Source organism: Poecilia reticulata, chromosome 10 (assembly GCF_904066995.2).
Source record: "Poecilia reticulata chromosome 10, P_reticulata-male-v2, whole genome shotgun sequence".
NCBI classification, from domain to species: Eukaryota; Metazoa; Chordata; class Actinopteri; order Cyprinodontiformes; family Poeciliidae; genus Poecilia; species Poecilia reticulata.
In genome coordinates this window covers 19,792,818-19,812,119 of record NC_088839.1, presented here as the reverse complement: position 1 = coordinate 19,812,119, position 19,302 = coordinate 19,792,818, and the positions used below count along the sequence as shown (strand labels likewise).

Sequence of the window (19,302 nt, the reverse complement as noted above, 5' to 3'; positions counted from 1 at the left end):
CAGTGAACAAACATGAAGAGAATTCAGCAGCTAATTTAAAATTGTGCTAAGGTCAGATTAATTACATAAAATCGAAATAAAGTACTTTGAAAATTGTAATGTTGAGAGCAAGTTGAAGGGTTCTGAATCCTTTATGCATGTCAGTGGAGGTGCAGGAACAATGTTTGCACTGTAATATTTGCTCTAACACCAAAGTGCACTCATAAGGACAGTCTGAGGTTTTAATAAAAAATGGGGTCACAAAAAACAGAATATGTTTAACTTTGTGGGTTCCTAAATTATTTACATTATGCTATTTCTGCTAAGCATTTAATATTTTATAAATCAGGTGTAAAATGGTGCAGCAAGCATCACTCGTTCCACATAACCATCTGCACGACGGTGACTCTAAACAGTTCGACGTCGAACCGGTTCTTTGAAAATGGCCGACGTGTTTCGATCAAAAATGTTAAGAAAAACAACCCTGGGGGTAACGAGCTCACTCCATCATCGTCCTGCTGCTTGTGTGTGTGGTCACCTGTAGCTGAGTGTTGAGCATCTGCAGGCTGGTGCAGGAGTCCTGCAGGCTGAGGGAGTGGCGGCGCAGAGCCTCCAGCTGCTCCTTGAGGTGCTCACAGGCCTCCTGGGACTGAGACAGGCGCATCTGCAGAGCCTCCTGCCGCGCCGACGCCACGGCTCTCTGAAGGAGGGTGAGAAAGCTTCCATTTTAACAAGGTCTGCAGCAACGCCGTGGTATTCAAATACCTCTGGAAATATCCATGCGATTTGAATTTGAGTGGAATCAGCAGCTGACCTTTTAAATTACTCCCATGCAGGTCAGATGTTGAGGGCTATCTGACCTTTACATCAATCTAGAAACACTGAAATTCATCCCAAATCTGTCATAAAGTAAATTTCTAAACTTTCCCCCCCCCCTGTAAATATGCATACTTATTACTGACACTTGACACTGTGTAACCCATGCCTAAATATGTTGATTAGGCAGTGTCAGACATAATCTGAGGGAAAAATGCTGACAGGATAAAAAAAAAAAGTGTCTTGCTCCAAAATTGATCTGCAGCAGCACATCACGGCTCATTTCTGTTCCCACCACGCAGCCTGACGGTATTTTTGCACACACGGTCAGGGAAACAGCGTTGGAGCATGGTTTTGAGCGCGTGCAGCTCAGGTTTAGTGTGTGACAGCTCTTTTTTTAAACCACATTTTTCTCATGTTTAACACTGCTGACTCAATCATATGCCGGGAATTTCTTCCTTCGTAAATGGGCACCTTTAAAATTTTGCTTTCCTGCAGCACAATTCACTCTTCTGACTGCAGCCATTAAATTTCAGTATTGGAAAATTGTTCTATTTCTATATCAGATGACGAATTCACAGAACAACAGCTAATAGATTTGCTGCTTTAATAAGCAACTCCATCCTGCGGAGGAGATTTTACCTCTCCGAAATCATACCCAATCAAAACTGACTTGACTAATCTGTCTGCACTGTGGCTGAAACTGTCTTCCTGCAAGTTTATTAAATTAAGAGTATTTGTCAACTTTTTTGCGGTTGCTGCAGAAAATCAGATCAGAGTATTATCAACATAAAATGAGACTTTTAGGTTAAATATGGACACGCTAAAGTGAAATATCTGGATGCAAATGTGCTGGTGGTGGAGAGTGAAGAGGCTTTTTTGGTTTTTAAGTTTTTTCACTATTATTGCAGTTTGGGTTACACATATTAGCTGTTAAGTTTTATACCAAAAAACAAAAGTTGGAGAGCTTGACGACCACCTCAAGCCGCTGCTGCTGCTGCCTGTGTAACGACGTTTCAAACTGCTTTTGAGGGATAATTTACCATCAAGATTAGAAGTTCACATCCTTCCATCGCTGGCATATATGCATTATTAATGTTGAGCTTTTAATGATGTACAGAACTAGGTGCACAACCTTTAATTAAATTTTACACCTTTAAATCTAACTTTAATTATTTCAAAGATTGAATAATGTCAAACTGGAGCTGTATCTACATAAACATTTGTGTAACTGAGTGGCACAATCTCCTGATGATTATAAGAAAGCCATACATTTTCTACACTTTTAAGCCCTTTCACTACTTAAAATTATTAGTAATATTTCTATTTTATTGTATTATTTATTTTAAATGCACACATCTTGTTGAGTGTTTTTACATAAGAATTAAAGCTGCACCAGAATATTTCTGACTAAACCAGGAATTAAAGCCCAGAGCTGGCCGCGTCTTCGTTCAGCTGTCCTTAATCTCTTAAAAGTTTACCAGCAATAATGCAGCGCTGGCTGAGAAATACACTGGATGAAATTCCTGACCTTGGAGATGATGCAGCTCCACTCTAACAGCTTGATGTTGGGGTTAATGTGTGTTTTTGAGGCAGAGAGGAACAGCATGAGCTGCATCCGGGGAGCAGCAGAGGAGATAAGGAAGATTAACAGTAGCCGAGGTGACATTTTAAAACTGATGAGCAGAGATAAAACCCAAGTTCTGGAAATAAACCGCCAAGCTCGGGGAAGTGGCCTTGTGCGAGCTGATAGTCGCAGAGTGTCCCTACAGCAACAATTTTAGCAGAATACGGCCCAACCCCTCACATAAACACAGACACACACATCGCTTACAGGCTTACACACCTCTTTCTCCAGCTCCAGCACCCTCTCACTCAGCAGCCGCTCTGACTCTCCTGTGGTGTGCCGCCGGGTCATGCACGGGGCGAGCTCCCTGCCGGCTTCAGGGCTTTGATCTAGATGTGGCGTCTCGTTTTTGTGCGACAGTTCTGAATTTGAAACGGGAGGAGATTCGCTCGTCTTGAGCTGCTGTGAGAGCGACTGGGCTTTCTCCTGAGACCGCTTTAGAGAATCTGTCGTCGCCCTGAGCTCAGCCTCGGATCTCTGCAACTTCTGCCTGAGGTCGTCGACTTCGGCAGCCAGTTTCTGAGCTGAACTCTGCTCACTGGATAGATCCTATGGAGATGGAGAACGGGTGGGAAAGGATTAAAAGATTAAAATCTGAGGAATGCTAAAGAAAAAAAAACAATGCATTAACATAAAGAAGAATATCTAGCAGGAGGATTTGCACAATCTGTTTTATATAAATCCTGGGATTTGATTCAAGGACAACCTTTCTTGTAAAACTTTGTTAGAGCTAATAGGACAAGTATAAACCTGGTCATCTGCAGCAGTAGCTCCCACCTGAACAAGAAAACTGAATCTTCTTTCTTTTGGTTTTAATTACTGTTTACTTGCAAACACTTGTAAAAGGTAGTTCTGTGTGGAACAGCCTTTTTAATGTAACCTCTGCACAGAAATTTGACAAAACAGGGATTTTCTGTTGTTTTGTACCTCTGATCTAACTGCAAACAATTTTTAAAATGTTTAGCACCAGATATTTACTAAACTTCTGCACAAGATTCACAGATTAGCAGATTGTATTAAATATATCCAAATATGACAATAAAGTCAAGCTAGTTTGCACCATTTATGCTTTTTTGATGCACATTCATTACACACCAAGGACCATGTTGTAATCATTTTGCTGCCGCCTACTGGTCAGTCTTTTAACCAATCAAGTTTCAAAATGTATGATGCATGTGCAATATTTAAATTATTTTGTAATTAATTTAGAATCTGGAAGAAAAATACACATATTTTTAATTAATTGTTGATACATTTATGCAATGAGAGGTCATAATAAATATTATTGACGATGGATAAAACATAATTTTGTTCCAAACACGATAATGAATAAGATTATTATGTTTTTTGCAGGCTATAAACTAAAAAAAGAAGCATGTCACCCCCACTTTTAACAACATTTAAAACCCTATTTATACATCTATTTAATGAGGAGGAGTGTATTTTTGGGATCCATAATATCGCTTGGGAATTTTTTCTCTTTTGTGTACATTTATGACAGCATCAAACAGCAGATTCATCTCATTTGTGCACAAATGCAACATCTCCAGGTTTTCCAGCTTGCAGCACAGAAATTATAGTCACAAAAACTAATAACCTCAACTTTTACTGGTTGAAGTGAGTTAATATGCTAATTAAGCATTGGGATAATGACAATCACAACAACCACTGTAACAGTTTTATGCATTTGTAACTAATGTCTTTTTGTGTCTTGTAACAATTAACAGAAAAATATGCAATTAGCAATAAATTTTACATTCATTTTAATTTCTGGAGATCATTTCCGGACCCCCGGGTGAGGGGTTTTATGACCCACAGAGGAATCCCAGCCCCCTCGGTTTTACAGTCGTCTGTACTGGGGAAAACCCTCGCTTTTCTCTAAGCATCTTTTCTTTTTGCTTTTTGAGCGTGATGCATGTTTAAAAATCAAATTCTTTGGCAGTGAATTTGTTTTGTTCAGGTAAATCCAGAGTGCATATTCACCTTGTGCAGCAGAACTATGGGTATAACGTGAGCCTTTTTTCAAAAACACACCTGAGACAGTGAGCTGATCTTGGCCAGGGCTTCTGCATGCTGCTCCTGCAGCTGCTGCTTCACCCCCTCCATGCTGCTCAGTCGAGAGCTGAGCTTTTTCTCCAGGTCCTGCAGCCGAGCGCTGAGCTCCTTGGACTCAGTCAGCTGCTGACACACACGTCTACACACACAGCAGGAACACGGGTCAGAGGAGGGTTGACTGAAGATTTCGCATTACAGATAACGGCATGGAGCAAGCAAGCAGCTCTCTCTGATGCCTTGTAAAAGTTAATTGCAGAATGAAGGTTAAATACGAGTGCACCTGTGTTCAGCGTCCAGGGCACACGCTCTCTGGTTGCTGTGCTCCAGAGCCAAGGTCGTGCTCTCCAGCTGCTGCCTGAGCCTCGCCGCCTCCCTCTCTCTCTGACGGCCCTCCTTCCGCTCGCCGTCCAGCTCCGACTGGCACACGTCCTTCTCCTGCTCCAGCCGCGACGCCTCCAGCAGCGCCTGGTCACGCGCTCGGACCAGAGACTCTGCTTCCAGGGCGGCCTCGTGGAGCTCCGCCTCCAGCTGCTCCTCCCGACGCCGCGAGGTCTCCAGACTGCGGCCCTGACGCTCCAGCTCCGCTCTCAGAGTCTGGATGGTGAGCTCCAGCTGGTCAGTCTGACGGCAGAAGACGGATGGATTAATGACGCCATTTTATTATTTTCTGGACAGACGAGGCGAGAAACTATTTGATCCAGCAGGAGATAACCAACATGACTGAATCTCTAGACAAACCTGACTGTGATCTAGGTGATAAACTACAGTGAAGACAGAAGTCATGAATAAAATAAAACCCAGATAAAACTGCATGGGAGCTCCGTAAACCATGAGCTTCTCATATTAGAAGACGATTAAAATTGAGCTTTTACGTTTAAAGTCTGCTCCTGTCCAATATAAAGAATATGAGAAAAAAGTTTAACTTAATGTGTTATTGAGCTTAATGAACTGTTTGAGAGCTAGGATCAATTGGAATATATGTGATTGAATTTAAATTATTTTTTTCTGTAAAGTTCCTGCAGATGACATTTGTTGTGAATTGGCAGTGTCCAAATAAACTAAACCGAATTGAAATGTTTAGCAAAATTATGTTTAAAGCTAAATTATAGATGCTAGATCACCAAGGGATTACTAGGATTTCTATTATTCTGAATTTTGTTTAATAATCCTCTGGTTTAAGATTTAAATTTAACAACAAAAACTGCAGCTTTTCTGCAGCAGCATCATAGATCAATATATCGGTTTAAACTAAAGTTCAAAATCAGCTTCATTTGCCATATTTGTACATGAAAACAGGGAATTTGAATTTGGTTCTACTTTGCTCTCAATATGCAGAGATTCAAATATAAGTCTATAAATTTGGAAGAAGAAGAAAAGACAAGATTGAATTAATGTGAACATGTATAGTCTCAATGTAAGCATTAGAGAAACAGCCTGGGGGAACAAACTGAGTTTGTGGTGGTTTGTTCAGTAAATAGCGCTCTATAGGCCAAACTAAAGGCAAACCTTTAAACAGTTTGTGTCCAGGATGTGTGGGGTCTGCAGAGATGTATGTCCTGGTTGGAGAGAAGGCTAGCTACAATTATCCTCGCTGGAGACCTTATCGTTTATTGCAGTCTAAACAGTTTCTGAGCTAAACTACATTATCATCAAACAGAATACCTCAGTGAGCTCACACATGAAAAAAGAGACAGGGGATAAGAAGTCATTTTTTTACATTTGGGTTAAATTCAGGCCTGAAGCTCAGGGAAGTAGAGTGCACTTCATTTAACATTCACCAATTTAAAGCCCAGGAGCTCAAGGTCTCTGCTGCTGTGGTCAAGATGTTGGGCCGTATGTGGCTTTTTCCGTTTCATGAAATGAATCATCAAATATTCAAATATACAAATTTTTATTTTCGAGCTGACTATGCAGATGTACAACTAACGTTATTTAATTCATAAACCGAGGAGGCCAAGAAGCCGCATCGCTCTGATATTGCAGGAAGCAGCTGCATTTAGTTTTTGGCAGGAAATCACAGCATCCAAGAAGGCTGTGAACTTCTTCACTAAACTGACATCTAAACAAGGAGAGCAAGCTTTCTTTTTATGTTCAATGATGTCAAATTGTAAAATATCTGTCTTGGAAAACTTAAAACTTGAATAAAAGTGGTGTTAATTGGCTGTAAAAATTGCATGAACACAAAGAAGCTGGATTCTTTTTTTTAAAAAGAATTGGTGTGACATGGAGGAAGATCAGAAATCATTAATAGCTCTTTCTGTGCAGGAGGTGTTCACCAACCTTGTTTTATGGTATTTCTTTAATGCTGACTATGCAGTGCTCTTTTCCTTAACTTGCAGCTTTACTCATGTCCTGAAATTTTACTGCAAATAGGACATTAAACATAGCATTCACTGAGACTTCATTCTGCTGATGCAGAATGTCTGAACAAGCTGGTTTTAGGTTTCCTTTTTAAATGAAATCATGTTGGAAAACTGAAAAGGATTTCTGCTCTGCATTAATTTGTTTCTTATTCAGGTATTGCAGCTGAGAAGTACTAAAATAATGTTTTATAGTACACAAAACTTCTCTATCTTTATTTCAGAACGACAAGAGTAGTTTGAACAACAACAAAAATCCATCCACGTCTTGTCTGCTCCTGACCTTTCGCTGGGCGGCTCGCAGGGCGTCCACCGTGCTGCGCAGCGTGTCCCTGTCTCTCTCCAGCGCCGCCCGCTCCCCCTCCAGGGTGGCGATGACCGTGGTCTGCATCCGGTGGAGCTCCGCTTGGCTCCGCAGGCGGCACAGCTCCTCCTCCATGTTCAGACTGTCCGACTGAAGGACCTGCCAGAACAACAGGGAGTCGATCACGGACCTGCAGAACCGGCCACCCTTCATAAACACTGGATGAGTTAATTCACTGAACACATCTCAGTTCTCTAGGATCGACCGGGTCAGCCATATATGAGCCATATATGTTTGCAATACCCCCGAAAAACCTTTAAAATTAATTAATCCTTTATGGTAGTTGTGTCATCTTATTCTGGACAATTGCAGTAATCTTTGCAGTCCTTTTGATGTTATACATTATTTTTTATTTATACTTTGGAGTTTTCAGTTGGGGAGCATTTTTTGGCATTTGTAGCAATTCATGACTTTTTATTTGAATAAATATTATGTGACACACAGTTCCACTTCTTTCAGCGAGTGGCCGAACGAGAACCCACGCTTTTCTTGCCCATTACAATAACAAATTTTTCTGGACAATAAATTGTCCCGTAATTTTTATGATAAACAGTAATGATATATTGATAATGGCATAGTAATGCAAGTTCACACCCTCAAAGACCAATAAACTTTGACTTGTAAACAATATTTAGCACTGGAACACATTTTAGATATCCAAAATATTTTTTTAAAAAAACAATAAATAAAACTGGAATAATAAACACAATCAAAATCACAAATACATTGAATTATGATATCTTTCAAAAAAATATTAATCAGAATTAAATTATCAAGCTGAGCTTCATTTATCATGCAATTTATTGATTAATTGCTTATTGCGACTAGCTTAGCCTCAACACACAGTGAAGAGGCAAAGCTCATTGTAATAGAAATGAAACAAACAGCATCATCTTGGGGTCACAAAGTGTCCAGAACAGTCTTTAGATTCAATCTAACCAGTTAACTGAGGCGATGGAAGAATACATCTCTAAACAATGTTAGAAGGTAAAACTGTTTTATTTGATCGGATGAGACTAAAATTGAGTTTTAAGCAACAAAGACTGATGTGAAATTATTTTTGGGAAAGACGGTGTTGGGTATGGCTGAGGATGCGGGATGCTTTGGGCCCGTTTCTCTTCCACAGGGAAACATGTCAGAAGGCTTGGCAGAAAACTATGTATTCAGTCTGCCAGACCAGGTGGTGGCGCTGTAACACTACCAGAGACCGACACAAAAAACACAGAACTGCTCACATAGCAACAGGGAAACATGAAACCACTGCTCTGAAATCTTTCCGCTGTGGAACTTGGTTTCAGAAACAATCATTTCTGGTCTCCCTAGACATCAAACCTGTGTGAACGCACAGCCTACGTGACTGAAAACTTTCACATACACCTAAAATGATCTCAGAGTGGGCAAGACTTCAGATGTTTGCCTTGACGACCAGCGTTTAAAAATACTGGCTTCATGAAAACTTTGAAATACCAGAAGATTTTACGTGGTTTTATGTCATGCAGGATATTTATTCAAAATATAACCCTAACTCTCAAAATAGGAATTGTTTACCATTAACAGCCTCCGGGCCTAAATCCATATGAAACCTTTGAGCTGGAGAGAGCGTCATGAAAGGAGCCAGGACTCTTTATGATCCACAGATTGTGCACAGAGGAATGATGAAACAAATCCTCCTCTGTATTCTGCAGCCTTTTGAAATGTTAATCCACAAAACTAAAAGCTGGCAGCAGGGGAACCCGCAACTCTGTTACCAAAGATTTTATTTAAAACAATTATTTTATTGCAATATTATCCCCCAAAATAAATAATGAATGCCTGGATTATTCTTAATTTCTCTGTGTTTATTATTGAACTACAATAAAATATTATTTTTTGAGTTTGCTTTTATAATTAATCTTTAGTTTGAATCCTCCCTCAACTATTTGTTGTCAGTTTTCAGACGGTTTTCCTAAAATCTCTGCCATGTGATTTCAATGATGCTAAAAAGACTTTTCTTCCTCTGTCACTTTTCCTGACAAGGTGCTAACTCTGGGTTTCAGTTTTATGTTTTCTGTTCTGTCAGGGTTTGGTTTCAGTTTTTTGACTTTACTTCCTGTTTTATTTTGTAGAATCAGTTTCTCCTTCCTCTGCAGTTCAGGTTTCATGTTTGCTTTCTCTGATCCTCGTGTTGCCGTGGTTACCATGACACAATCATCCTCCCCGTTTTCTTAAGTTCCTCTTCTAAAGTTTTAGTAATTTTTCTGCATATTCTGCTTTTGCAAAACATTTTTTGTTTGGTTGTTCCCTGACAATGTGTCTGTTTTTGACTCCTTGGTTCTTGACCTTTAGTCATATTTTGGATTTTTGACTCAATTTCTGACTCAATTTTTCTTAGTCCATCAATTTCTATAATTGCACATCAGAATTCCCCATTTATCACCTCAGCTTCATCTTTACCTTTAATTATTTAAAGTGTCAAGATCAAACAAAGCATCTTTATCCTGAATAAACTTTCAAACGTGCTCATTTATACCAACTAGATTAAGAATAACATCCTGGTCTTATGCAGGTCAAATTATTACACCTCATTAAAACAAAAAGTAATTTTTTTGTAATTTGTGTAATTCTCTGCAGGAATTATTTTAGTATAAATAAATAAAAAAACATAAAAACTATTTACGTCTTATCACTAAAATGTCTGCACAGTTCAGTTCTGACTTTCCTAATATTTGTCAATCACAATATAATCCTTAAATAGCTAATTATAGATTGAATGCTGCATTATGTTTGTGATTAAACGACAGAAGTAATGCGTCAAAAACTGGAAATTTATTTAGAAAAACTGTGTTGCATTAATCAAGCTGGTTTCACAATCAGTTTAAAACATGCAGCGGCCGCGACAACACTTCATCGACCATCCCTTCTGTACTTCCTCCCCCTCTTCCTCGGCATAACCAACCTCACTTATGGACTCGGCCTCTTCATCCTGACTGATATCGATTTACTCATCATCTTCAGTGAAGTCTGCCTCTCCTCTCCACTGACACTTCGTTTGAAGCTGTAACCTAAGCTAATTGTGTGGTGCAGAAAACCTTATGATGACCCAGTTATAACGTGAAAACATGTTCTTGGTAATAATATTGTGTTTCAGAAATGCTGAACCTTTTTTTGAGAACAACATTTTCAACCTTTAGGCCTGTGGGAAGTGCACATCAACACGACTAAAACCAGGTTGTTCTGTGCAGACTCTCCAACTCCGGTCCCGAAGAGCTACGTTCTGCAACTTTTAGATGCATCCCGCCTCCTGCACACCCGAATGAAATGAACGAGTGCAGAGATCCACCACATGAGAGAATAGTTCAGTCATTTGAGTCAGAGAGTTTTTCTTTCCCACTGGATTTTTCTGAATCTTCCAGTGTGACATTTTGCTACAGCAATGAAAGTTATGTTTAATTTAAAGGCACAGTATTGTATCTTTCCAGGCACATAGTGCCATTTAATAGCACAATCAAGTTTGCTATTAATATGCTGTATATATCAAACATAACTTAATAGAAATTTGACTTCACAGTTTAACACCCTGAAATTGGTCCTCTGTCTCTTTAAGTAGCTCCTGCTCTTTTTGACACTCCCCCTACAACATTTCTCCTTTATGACATTCTTTGGAGTGTTTCACTGAGAAGTAACTCGTATAATGAGCTCAGCAAAGGCATAGTTCCACCAAATGTTTGCTAATGGCTGCTGCTAGTCTGAAGGAGCAGAAAGAAGGAGGTGCGGGGTGTCTGTGAGGCGGGAAACTGCAGCTTTGTGGAGGAGCTTAGTGGAAATAGGTCAAGAGAAAGCGTTTTTGCTTCCTGAATGGTTGCCACTGGAAATTCAAGGATATCTCAAACATGAATGAAAGAATCAAAACAAAACTCCAGGTATGTTGCAGATGAATAACATCATAACCTGATGTAAAACACAATAAAGTCGATTTTAATAATTTTTTGCGGCGGTGCCAATAAAAGTAGAGGGTGCTAGGTTTTACACTGGTGTGAGACATAACCTAAATTAAGTTATTTGTTTAGTTTGCAGACAGTTTTAGCTCTTCAACTTACTCACCAAACACATTTTAATAACCTTTAATTGGATTTCATGAATCTACTCATTGACAGACCTGCAGGCTTCTCACCTCTATATGCCGGCGAGCCTCCATCAGACTCTCTCCAGCTTTCTTCAGGCGCTGCAGCTCGGCCTCCACCAGCACCAGCTTCTGCTCAGCCTCCCACGTCTTCCTGCTTTGCTCCCCCAGCTTCGATCGCAGCTCTTGGGCTGATTTCGCCTGCCGGTCAGCCTCCTCCTGCGCCTCCTGGAGTCGGCTCGTCAGGAGCGCCAAGTCAGACCCGGATGGGGAGCATGCGTCCTGGTGCGTCTCTGCCGTCTCGGCGTTATCTTCAACAGGACGCTTTACGGCCTCTGATCCAGCGTTTTCCATCTTTGGTTCTTTCTCTTGTTTTTCCAGTTCTTTCTGCCCACCTTCAGCCTCGCCCCGCCATTTGCTCTGGATGCCCTCATCACAGACTTCGCCTTTTCCCACTTGAACATGCAGACCCTCTTCACCCACTCCTGCTTCCCGCCGTGTCCCTATGATTTCTCCCCTTTTCTCCCTCTCCTCCATCAGCCTCACCCGTCCTTCCCCTTCTCCCCTGCTGCTTTCAGAGCCCTGGACTCCTCTCACCGCCTGCCCCTCCTCTTCCTCCTTTTCTCGGCCCAGCTTCTTCACACCTTCCTCTTTCCTCTTCTCTTGAAGGTGTTGAAGCTCCCTCAGCAGCTCCTCCAGCCGCTGCTTCAGAGTGCCATTTTCATTCTTCAAGTTTTGAACCTGAAAAATGGAAGATGAGAGAAATCTTAATAGCACTTTAAAGCTTTGAGTCTTTGCTGGAGCAGAAAAAATGCTTTCTCCATCTCTTTACAATGCTATAATGGGAAATTAAACCAAATGATTTAACGTATAAATAGACGAATAAGAATCTCATCATAAATAACCTAAAAAGCAGAACGAAGCAGAAAATAGTATTAGAAAAACAGGCTTTAAGCGTCAAAGGGAACATGATTCATTTTATTAATTTGACAGGTCCAACAGCATCGATCCAAAACAGCTGATGCGGCTGTTGTAGACATACTACATCAAATTACCATATCCATTTGTCATACAAAGGCAAACTGTAGTATTAATCACTGTTTCCACCAATAGCCCGTTTAGATGAGTGATTTTCTCCTTCATACCGTTTGACACTAATGGTTGGTTTGTATTTGGGCCAGTGATGTCGTTTTCATCAGGTTCACATTTGAAATGCAGCAATCAAGACATGATTGAGGTCTAGACTTTCATTTTTCTTTCGAGTGCTTCTTAAAAATACAGATAATTTCTTAACAGACGACGACGATGTTGATGAGTCAGAATGCGTTTCTTTCTTATCTTAAACTTCTCGTCAATAGAAGTTGAAAGTCTTCAATCGCATCTTGATTGCTTCCATTCAAACACACTGTGGCATTGCACAGAGGGCAAAAACATACGACTGTTATTAACCTGTCCGCATCATACAGATTTCATTCCAGATATACAATAATTACACGCTGCGCAGATTTTAAGAGACTTTCCACAAACTTTCAGCTGATTCACTGTGGAAGTATTCAAGGCTATGATTATTGAGTATAAGGCTGATTTCTTTAGGTTTTTGGCTTTTTTGTTGCAGCTAAATTATCCTACAAAATGTCCTGAATCAAAAGATGATTTCATTTTTAATGGATGTTCAAAGCAACCTAACTAAGTTACATCATAAATACTTCTGATTAATCCCATTAGAACCTGTCTGACAACATGAAGGGTTTTTTTTCTTCTAAAGAAATTTAGGAACAAATGAGAAACAAAGTTAATTTAACAAAGTGAAAAAGGAATTTTTTTGAGAAGTAATGTGACTTTTTCTCTGTGTGTGTTTTTGGTTTTGGCAGATACTCGTCTCTGACTCCAGTCGGAGTGACATCCGAACTGAAGCACAAAGTGATTGTGAACCTCTCCTCTCCTCTCCTCTCCTCTCCTCTCCTCTCCTCTCCTCTCCTCTCCTCTCCTCTCCTCTCCTCTCCTCTCCTCTCCTCTCCTCTCCTCTCCTCTCCTCTCCTCTCCTCTCCTCTCCTCTCCTCTCCTCTCCTCTCCTCTCCTCTCCTCTCCTCTCCTCTCTGCTCACCTCCCTGAGTGTTTTCTGATGTTCCACCTCCAGGCAGGCCAGCTCATCTTTGGCATCGGGGGAATCAGCCTGCAGCAAAGGAGCACAGACGGTTAACACTTCCACATCACATCATCCTGTACGTAGCTCAATGTGGCACTAGTAATACTAGCGCGGCAGAGGAGCAGTGATGGATTATTTATGTTGAATTTCTGAACCCTGACCTCCTGCTGGGCCTGCAACTCCTCCAGTCGCCTCCTCAGCTCTGCGTTTTCCTGTTCGGCTCCCAGCAGCCGCAGTGTTGAGGCCTCACCCACTTCCACGCTCAGCGGCTTCTGATCTGAGACAGCAGGAACAAACAGAGAACCATGACACCATGATTTAGAAAATGAATTTACAAGTCACTGAGATTTTAATGAGAAAAGCATCAGTTCATAAAACTGCGGTATATGTTGGGGAACAGAAAGACGGGTTTTCTAACCGATCAGCTCGCAGGGCTCCTCATCAGAGTCCAGTTCTGACTGCAGAAACCGCTGATGGATGGTGACATTCGGGGGGGAAACACCTCCCTTTGACGTGCTCCTTTGCCTTAGGTCTGCCTCCAGGCTCATGTTCATCTCCAGCAACTCGTCAACCCGCTGCCTTTCAGTGTCCCGCTCCTTCACATCAAAACAGAAACGGTGCGCCATGCAGACATTACTAAAGAAGCTGAGATCTTACATCAAACTTACAAAAATCATTGGAAATACCAGATTATTGGCATATTGAACGAACTTTAACACTAGAGCAACAGCTCCACCCACCGCCTCCACGTCCATGATCCTCTGACGCAGAAGAAGATTGTCCTTCTCCAGCTCCCGTATGGAGGAGCAACGCGCCCGAGAATCTGCCAGCTGCTGTTCTAGAAGACTTTTGGTTTCCTGTAGCGCTGCACACAGATGTTGCTGCTCCTGAAAGAGGGGCCACAGAGTGTTTCTAGTTTACCGAAATGCAATGCTAGCTACAACATTTTTTTCACATTTTATAAAATTGCAACAAACTTTGAGACATTTTACTGAAGTTTCTTGTGCACAATCCACACAAGGTTTGCGTTAAATGCTGTTATTGAAGAGAAATGAGTCACATTTTTCAACAGTTTAACAGCAATAGAAAAATTCAAAATAAATAAAAAACAAAAGCGATTCGGCTACAAGCTGACATCATGCAGTTAATATGCGTCCTATTTTTGCCCTTATTGAAACCTAAGAATGTTTTTGAGTGTGGGTTATCCCGATTTTAGAGACCTTGCAGCTGTAACTGCAGAGAAATGTGACTCAAGATGGATCTCTAACTGTTTAGATGTTTCTATTAATACAGAAATTTAGAAAATGAGGTAGGACTTTCCTGCTATAATTATGTGCAGCTTTGTGTTGGCCCATCACATAATTTCAGAGTAAAATCAACTCATCCATCCTAAATGTAAGTATTTGTATTTACCTAAAGGTTTCTTACTTCTTCTACAAAGAAAACTTTAGAAAAATTTGAAGAAGTAAGAACAAAATGTGGGCTGATTAAAAAACCTGTGCCGTGCTCCATAAAGATTTTACAGCTTAAGCGCTTTTAAACATCTCAAAGTGAGATTACTACATCAAAGTAAAAACCAGTGATCTGGACCATAAAGACCAGCTTATTCAGAATTTCTCTGGCTTATCCTGACTGTGAGTTCATCAAAGCAAATAGCTAAAAAAAAAAAAAAAAACCTCTAGAAATAAACCGAGGTCTTCTAAACGTGGGTTTGTGCACATTAAAGGAAGAAGACTTTCAATCTGCTGATCTCACAGGTCTACTCTAACGCAACACTTCTGATATTTAGAGCAGCTGAAAGCAACAATGCGGTTACAGCTAAATCTCCCAGTGTTTAAATTAAAAAGCTGATTTGTGACATTAACATTACAGCGCATGGAGACCAAGAGATTTACAGTCTTTATTAGATGTGCTGCAGAAATGTTCTTGAAATATTATAATATTTTTATTCTGTCTGTTGCATCAGAGGCTGTCTAGACTACACGAAATAAATAAATTCAAATTAGCAAATAGGCCTGAAATTATTGAATTGTTTTATATGCTCAAAGCTCTATGCTGAAATTAATTTGTTCTATTATCATAGTAATTTCAATTCGAAAGCATTTTATAAAACGATTGTGCTTTATATATATGTAAGATATTTGATGCAATTTGAAAAATAATATTCACAAAATAAGCTGTTTCTCTCAACTGGAAGTAATATCATTGTTTTGGAGTGATCTGGTGTTTTACTATAAAATAAAGATTACTTAAATCAACAAAAAAGATTTTTAAATAATTACTGATATTGTTATTAGTACAATGTATATAAATTGATATTCATTGTGCATTTCCTTTATGTCTCATTTTCTGTCAAACCTTCTGTGTTGAATTAAATTATTTTAAATTTTAATGGGTTTTTTTGGTTCAGGTCTTTATGATCATATGATTTATTGACAGAAAAATTAACAACCATATTTGAGTTGTGATTGTAATTAACCCTTGGGAGTCAGTGTTCTAAATGGCCGTTTTTGACTAATTTTTGATTTTACCTTTATATTTCTTAATAAAAACCATTAATATTGCTTTATGTGCTATCATTTTTTTCAGGACAGCCTGAACTTTGTCAATTTACACATATTTTTGTCATTTGGACATACTGACATTGCATTTTGGGCCTAAAATCACACAAAAAAAGAAATTCGAGTAGGAAAAGTTTTTATTTTTGTCACTGTGAAACCCACAAATATGTATAACAAATATGTTTTATGGTTTAGAATTCTAAAGTATACTCTATATTTCAAAATTAGTATGTACAAATATAGCAAACAACTCATGTATATTAAATTATTATCAATAAAATGTAGGTAATCCATTCGTTCCTGTGCTACTATTTACAACATATCAAATCAAGATTCCAAAAATGTATAACTTTCCTAAATATATTTAAATCCTGGGAATTACTTCTCCTGGCAATTTTAGCACACTATAAATTTCAAAATCAATATGTACAAATACAGGAAACAACTCATGTTTAGAAGATTATCATCAACAAAATGTAGGTAATTCATTCATTTGTGCACAAACACATCACTTTGCATGGAAGGGGCACAGACAAAATATTGTTTTGCTTCCAATAGTCCTGAATACTGGGCAGTGAAACTACCCAGTATTCAGGGTAGTTTCACTGCCCTGAATACTGGGTATTCAGGGCAGTGACCAATTTTTTTGGTCAGTAGACCAAAAAAATTGTACAGATCTTCCATTTCAATGTCATTCCATTTGTACTTTTTCCCTAAAGTATTTTTTTGCTGCATTTTTGTTTGTGTTGAGGCAAATTGTTTTCACTGTCAGTGGCAAAATATAATAAAAAAAAGATCTTTTGGACTATGAGAAGACAGGTTGTTTATTTGGACACCGGGTGTTCGCCGTGGCTGAAACCTGCTTTACTCCCGGCACACTGTCAGGATCCTCCTCCGTCTTCCAGGGATCACTGTGGGGGAGTGGCTCAGCAGCGCCACCTCTCGGTGATCGAGACCGCGCAGTTGCACATCGCCGCCTACTTTTCAGTTTCGATCTTCGTTTAGCTACGTTTGTCCCTATGTTTGTCCCTACCTCATCTTCTTCCTGATAGCCATGTTCTCTCTCTCTTCCTGATATGAATGACTGAATCGCTACATTGTCATCAGAATCCTCGCTCTCTGCTTCAGACTCAGACTGCGAGTTTCCCTCATCTTAGAGCTCAAAAAAGAGCTTTGCTGCCTGCTCCACATTCATTCTTCTCATCATTCTTTACAGAAAAAACAAAATACAATGTCCGAAATACAAATTACGAGGTAGATTTTACTGATCGTCTGATATCACAACTATCTGTTGACGTGCCTCTCTTTTTTCTGTTCTCCGTTCCCGCGTTACTTTTTTTTTTTTTTTTTTTTACTTTTTCGCGCCGTTACTTACGTCACTTACCTTCGTTTATCTGCAACAAAATGTGATCAGATGCTTATCAGTTGAATACGTGAGCTTGAGTGAGGGGATCTGTTGTATTCTTTGTGTTGCGAGAGCTCCGTCTCACTGTGGAACGGAGCGGGTTTTACAATTTCGCTAATTGAAACAAATATGGTTTACATATTTAAGCATAACTCCGGTTTTACTTGGCCTATTAACACAATTTAAAAACTGTTGTGTAGTTTAACATGTGCACTTTAAACACCAGTAGAAAGTGAGACTGGGGGAGGCGGAGTCTTGCTGCTACGACGCGCCAAATCAGACATGTAAAAAAGACTCGGATACGCGTCAATTGACTCTGAAGGGTTAAGAAAAAATAACTTCAGAGTCAAAGTTTGACAGGAACAAGATTCAGCGAGCGATCAGAAGTATTCCCCTCTGCTGAGGTGTTTTTCAAATGCTTCACCATGAGAGGTAACAAGAGCAGAAAAATGTCTCCATCTGTGCATTGATGCCCTTTTTTTATTATTCCGAATTCATTGCAGGAGAGTCTGAGCCTCTACATAGGTGGTTTCTCATCTCAGAACCGAACCATGTTAGCTTGTCAGCATCAGATGACATGGGGATGTGCTCTGCTTCACGGTACAGAAAGAGACTGCATTTACAGCAACATCAGGACCAATCCTGCTCTTCTACAGGAGCAGAAAGAGCAACAGTCTGCAGACATGCGGGGAAAATTTCAATTCCACAGCATGTGAACTATTTGCCAGTCTGACACCAAATTGAATGAAAAAACTCTCAAAAGCTGATATGGAATATATTTTACACTAATTTCAAAGGAGAGCAAATGTAGTCTGGGATGGGAAAAAGTCACTCTCAGCTTTTTACTGTGGAAAATTTTCTATATTCATGCTTCTGTCACACTGCTAAAAAGTAAAAAAAACAAACATTTTATGCGGGGTTAAACATGAGAAAATTAAAGGCATTTTGTGGAAGATTAAGTGCTGGCAAATCTTTGAAGTATTTGTGTTGGTTTTGATTTGCTCTGAATACTAGACGTGTAGTAGAAATGTTGGTGCTGCGTCAGGACGGACAGAGCTCGTTATTTATGACAGCAGCATTATGCTCTCCTTTAAATTGATTTGTTTTTACGTTTTATGTTTAGGGATCATTTGATCATCAATGCTCTGCGGTCCTTCAAATGGCGAGATCATAATTTATAGAGTAAACCACAAAGTAGGTTGTTACGCCAGTTTCAAGCATCCGACAACCTGAGGTGAGTGAACAATGAGCCATGAGATCACGTTCACCATCCTTACTCAGATATTTGAGTCCGCTGTGATACATTTTGTAGGAATGCCAGATATTTGTGATAATCATAGAGTCATGCAGTCAAAATGTTTCAGATATCGTCGCCTTTTTTAGCCAAGAGTGATCTTTTTTTTTGCATATAATATCTTTTGGAAAGAAAGAAATGGGAATTTTGTTGCCAAAATCACTTTTCGCAAAAATTATTTTAGGAAAGTGATGATATCAAAAATATCATTGCATGGTATTCTGTCCAGCTGCTTTCATAATGAAATTGTGAACGCAGTGGCATTATTTCTTATTGTGTTGTGCAGCTCTGGAAAACATTAAGAGATGACTGCACTGAACCTCATGGTTATTCCACCAAACATCGATTTCTGAACTCTTCCTGAGCTAAAACATTAGTATTGTAGTTTCTACATGACTATGAACTTGTTTTCTTTGTATTATTTGAGGTGTGAAAGTGCTGCATCTGTTTCCTTATTTTGATCGTTTCTCAATTTCTGCAAATAAATGCTCAATTTTTGCTTGGAATTTCTGAGACATATTGTCAGTAGTTCGGAAAATAAAAGAACCATGTTCATTTTACGCAAACATAGACCTATTAAAAGTAAAGCAGAGAAA

The 19,302-nt window shown here is 39.6% G+C and overlaps 1 protein-coding gene across 1 annotated transcript in view; it reads right to left on the bottom strand.

The window, feature by feature from the left end:
- Nucleotides 1–19,302, bottom strand: part of ccdc88b (coiled-coil and HOOK domain protein 88B) — a 60,601-nt gene that overhangs the window by 20,914 nt on the left and 20,385 nt on the right. Inside the window, exons 11-20 of the mRNA XM_008420428.3 lie at nt 14,187–14,333; nt 13,865–14,042; nt 13,608–13,723; nt 13,405–13,473; nt 11,352–12,041; nt 7,121–7,300; nt 4,758–5,098; nt 4,457–4,616; nt 2,642–2,971; nt 518–679 (exon numbers count right to left, since the gene is read on the bottom strand). Of these exons, the coding sequence (XP_008418650.2) occupies nt 518–679; nt 2,642–2,971; nt 4,457–4,616; nt 4,758–5,098; nt 7,121–7,300; nt 11,352–12,041; nt 13,405–13,473; nt 13,608–13,723; nt 13,865–14,042; nt 14,187–14,333 (2,373 nt within the window). The remainder of the gene's footprint in view (nt 1–517; nt 680–2,641; nt 2,972–4,456; nt 4,617–4,757; nt 5,099–7,120; nt 7,301–11,351; nt 12,042–13,404; nt 13,474–13,607; nt 13,724–13,864; nt 14,043–14,186; nt 14,334–19,302) is intronic.